Source organism: Haliaeetus leucocephalus, unplaced genomic scaffold (assembly GCF_000737465.1).
Source record: "Haliaeetus leucocephalus isolate CR32 unplaced genomic scaffold, Haliaeetus_leucocephalus-4.0 Scaffold364, whole genome shotgun sequence".
NCBI classification, from domain to species: Eukaryota; Metazoa; Chordata; class Aves; order Accipitriformes; family Accipitridae; genus Haliaeetus; species Haliaeetus leucocephalus.
Genome location: NW_010972800.1, coordinates 29,121 through 33,135, shown reverse-complemented (window position 1 = coordinate 33,135; position 4,015 = coordinate 29,121). Strand labels below are relative to the sequence as shown.

The 4,015-nt window shown below is 69.3% G+C and overlaps 1 protein-coding gene across 1 annotated transcript in view; it reads left to right on the top strand.

Annotated features, from left to right (window-relative positions):
• The first annotated feature begins 29 nt into the window (after window positions 1–29).
• Window positions 30–4,015, top strand: part of RBM14 (RNA binding motif protein 14) — a 5,697-nt gene continuing 1,711 nt past the window's right edge. Inside the window, exons 1-2 of the mRNA XM_010573127.1 lie at window positions 30–417; window positions 2,838–4,011. Coding sequence (XP_010571429.1) covers window positions 72–417; window positions 2,838–4,011 — 1,520 coding nt within the window. The 5' untranslated portion in view covers window positions 30–71. The remainder of the gene's footprint in view (window positions 418–2,837; window positions 4,012–4,015) is intronic.

The window sequence follows — 4,015 nt, the reverse complement described above, 5'->3', positions numbered from 1 at the left end:
AGGAGACGCCGCCATTTTGTGAGGCCGCCGCGCTGAGCTCCCGCTCCCCTTTCCCCGCCGCTGCCGCCACCATGCGTCCCGGCATAAAGCTCTTCGTGGGCAACGTCCCCGAGGAGGCGACGGCGGAGGAGCTGAGCGAGCTGTTCGCCGGCGCCGCCGGGCCCGTGCTCGGCATCGCCCTCATGAAACAGTTCGCTTTCGTGCACCTCCGGGATGAGGCGGCGGCGGCCCGCGCCATCACCCAGCTCAACGGCCACCAGCTGCACGGTCGCCGCATCGTGGTCGAGCCCTCTCGGCCTCGGCCCACCAACACCTGCAAGATCTTCGTCGGTAACGTCTCGGCCGCCTGCACCAGCGGCGAGCTGCGCTCGCTCTTCCAGCAGTACGGCACCGTCGTCGAATGCGACGTGGTGAAAGGTACCGGACCCGCCGCCGCGGACGGGGGCTCCGCACAAGCCTGTTCGCCTCCCCCGGGGCTGCCCCGCAGCCCTCGCCGAGCTCAGTCCCCGCCACAACTGGCTCGCCGCTCACCTCCGTCCTCGGAGCCGCTCCGGCCCCGCTCTTGGCTCGGGTGACCCGTGTTCCGTCTGCCTGGCTGCGGCTCCCCCCCCTTCCCTACCTCCCCCGGCTCCACCGCCCCCGGCCCGATCTGGCGGCGCCCCCGCGCACGGAGCAGGGCCCTGGGTCTCCCTGCTGCCCCCCAGCCGGAGCCGTGCGAGCCCTTCTGGGTTCCCCAGAGCCCATCCCTCCCCTCTGCCCCGTTAAACGCCCCCCCCCCCGGGGTGCGCTCTCGCCAGCCTTTCTAGCCAGGCCACGTCCTCCATCCTTGCCTCCCCCCAGTCCGGGCAGGGGTAACCCGCTGCTGCTGCCTCCGTAATTCTTCCCTGACATGAGGCGCTTCCCTTCCCCGTCCAGCTGCGGCTCTGCCATGGCTTCACCTCCACAAACACGGTCCGACATGGAGCTAGCTGCTCCCCCATCACTCGAGGCGGGAGAGCCAAAGCCCATAAAAAAAACCCCCACGCTGTCAAACTCCCGAGGGGGCTCGATCGGCTCCACATCGGGGACCCTGCAGTATGGCGTGACCAAGGGGATGGTGTCACCCCACTTTCCCCCTGACCCTGATGGGAAAAGGTGTCATCCCCATGTCACGCAGCCAACACAGCCGCTCCCCGAGGTGCCTGTCCCGTCCCGTTCCACCCCCCTGCCCCGGCAGCGTCCCAGCCGGCTTCTCCGCCTCCCGGGAGGGTAATGTTGTTGCCTCTGCTCTCTCGTCCCAGGTTGCAGGCCCACCGGCTCCGTCCCGCCAGGACGCAGCTTCCCAGCGGAGCCCGTCAGAAACCACCCCAAACCCACACCAAAAGTTTCTGGCATCCCCTTGGCCAGTGGCCGATTTGTGGGGTCCCCCAGAGAGGGGTGGGGGTGCTGCGGCTGCCCAAGGGGGCGGCAGGAGGGCTGGGGGGGTGAACGGAGGAGACATCTCCTCCTTAGGCTGCTGGAGTGGGATATGTGGATGTGGGATAGGAGCCAGGGAGGGGCGGGATGGCAGAGCAGAGGGGGCATGCGTGGGAGAGTGGGTGAAGCGGCACTGATGTTTAGCTGGAGCTTGAGGTGCCAGGATGGGGTTTGCTCAGCGAGCGATGCTCTAAGCATGCCGTGCTCCCTCGGATGGGCTGCCCTGGCCGAGCCGTATGCCGGCCTTCTGGCCGTGGGCTTAAGTGAGCTGTTGCCAGTGGCACTGGTTCCGGTGATTCCTGGTCCAGGACTGCAGGGGGGATGCCACGGGGTTGCTGAGAGGAGCCGCCCTTCCGCCCCATGCCAGCCTCCCGGACCCGTCGTGCCACGGGGGCAACCCCCCAGCTACTGCAGTGGCATCTGAACCCCGAAACCGTTGGCCTGAGAGCCACGGGCGGCTGCCAGACCTGGCATGGGCACAGCGTCGTGGCAAGAGCCGTGCTGGGGGACGGGCAGGTTGCCTGCGGTGCTGCGGGTGACCCGCTTTCCTGCCGCAGACCCGGCACGGTCACTCTGGGTCCCACTTCTACCGCTCCTCGCCTCGCTCTCCATCTCCTTTCTGACGCCTCTCTGCTTCGGTGCCGCGTTTGCGCCGTGCTGCTCGCCCGGCTCCTCACCTTGGCCCGGGTGCTCGGCTGGGTGTGCGGTGCCGCAGGTTGTGCTCGGGTGCTCTCCTCTTCCTTCTCCCCCCTCTCCTCTCCTTCTCCCCCTCCCCTCATCCTCTCACTCTCTCCTGTCGCTGGCGCTCCGTCCCCCTCGGCACGTCTTGGTGTCTTGGCGGGCGCTGGCCCTCTCTGGCTTTGCTCCGCTTACTGGTGGGACGGCCTGGCTGAGGCCATGGCACTGGCGGGGCCGCATTGCCCTCCCGGGGCTCTTGGTCCCCAGGTGCCAGAGGACTGGTAGGGAGGAGTTGCCGTTGGTGAGGGGCTGCCGTGCCGTGGGGCAGGGTGCCGAGCTCCCTCGGCGCAGGGAGAAGCGGCTGCGGTGGGCGCAGGCAAAGGGAGGGACAATGCGGGGGAAAACAGAGCAAAAAAGTGGTGATGGGGTGTTCCTGAGCCAGGGGACGCCAGGCGGGTGGCTGGGCTCATTAGGCTCCAGCCAAATTAATGGTGGGGCGGAAGCAAACGAAGGTGGTTCTGTCTCTTCGCTGCCTGAGCAGCAGCAGCAGCGGAATGGGGCCGGCAGAGCCCGTCCCGGCGCCTGTCCCGGCGCTGCTGAGCCGCACGCTGCTGCGGTCCCGGCAAGGCTCGATAAGCGTTCGATCCTGTAACGAATTGTCTTTTCTCCCCCCACTGATAACCCTCTGTCTGCTGCTTTATCAGACTATGCATTTGTTCACATGGAGAACGAAGCAGATGCAAAGGTTGCCATCGAAAACCTTAACGGGAAGGAGGTGAAGGGGCGCAGAGTGAACGTGGAGCTCTCCACCAACGTCCAGAAGAAGGGCGCGGGCCAGGCCCTGCCGCCCGCCCTCGGCCTCGACAAGAACAAGAGGATCGGCCTGGAGTACCGCGAGAAGTTCCAGCCCAAGATCGAGGGCTTCGACCAGCAGCGCCGGGCGGCAGACGCCGCCTTCCCCTCAGCCGCCACTGCCGGCTACACCGCCGCCTCCTCCCTGTACGATTACCAGCAGCGCTTTGGCACTGGCGGCGCCGGCAAGTACGAGGCTTTTGAGGCGCAGGCCAGGCCGGCCTCCCCCTCCTACTTCGGGAGGGACCGCAGCCCCCTCCGGCGCTCCCCCACCCGGGCTGGCTACGCGGCGGTGACGCTCCCCATGACGGCACAGCCGGCTGCCTACCGCGCCCAGCCCTCCGCCTCGCTGGGGGCCACCTACCGTGCCCAGCCCTCCGCCTCCCTCGGCGTGGCCTACCGCCCGCAGCCCACCACCGGCCAGGCCGCCTCTTACCGCGCCCAGCCCTCCGCCTCACTGGGCAGCGCCTACCGCTCCCAGCCCTCCGTCTCCCTCGGCGCCTCCGGCGCGCAGCCCGCCGCCAACTCCCTCGGCTCCTACGGCGCCCAGGCCGCCGCCTCCTACGGCGCGCAGCCCGCTGCCTCCCAGCTCTCCGGCTACAGCGTCCAGTCCGCCGCCCTGGCCTCCTCCTACGGGGCCCAGGCCGCCTCCGGCTACTCCGCCTCTTACAGCGCCCAGGCTGCCGCTGCTGCCTACGGCGCCCAGGCCGCCGCCGGCCCTGCCGCCTCCTACGGTGCCCAGGCTGTGGCCACACACGTGGCCTCCTATGGCGCCCAGGCCGCCGCCGGTCACGCTGCCTCCTATGGCGCCCAGCCCGTAGATGGTCACGCCGCCTCCTACGGCGCCCAGCCCAGTGCCGCCCTCTCAGCCTCTTACGGCGCCCAGGCCGTGGCCGCGCATGCCACCTCCTACGGCGCCCAGGCGGTGGCCGGTCACACCGCCGCCGCCTACCAGCCCGTGGCTGGCCACTCGGCCTCCTACGGGGCCCAGCCGGCGGCCGCGCTCTCTGCCTCCTACGGGGCCCAGCCC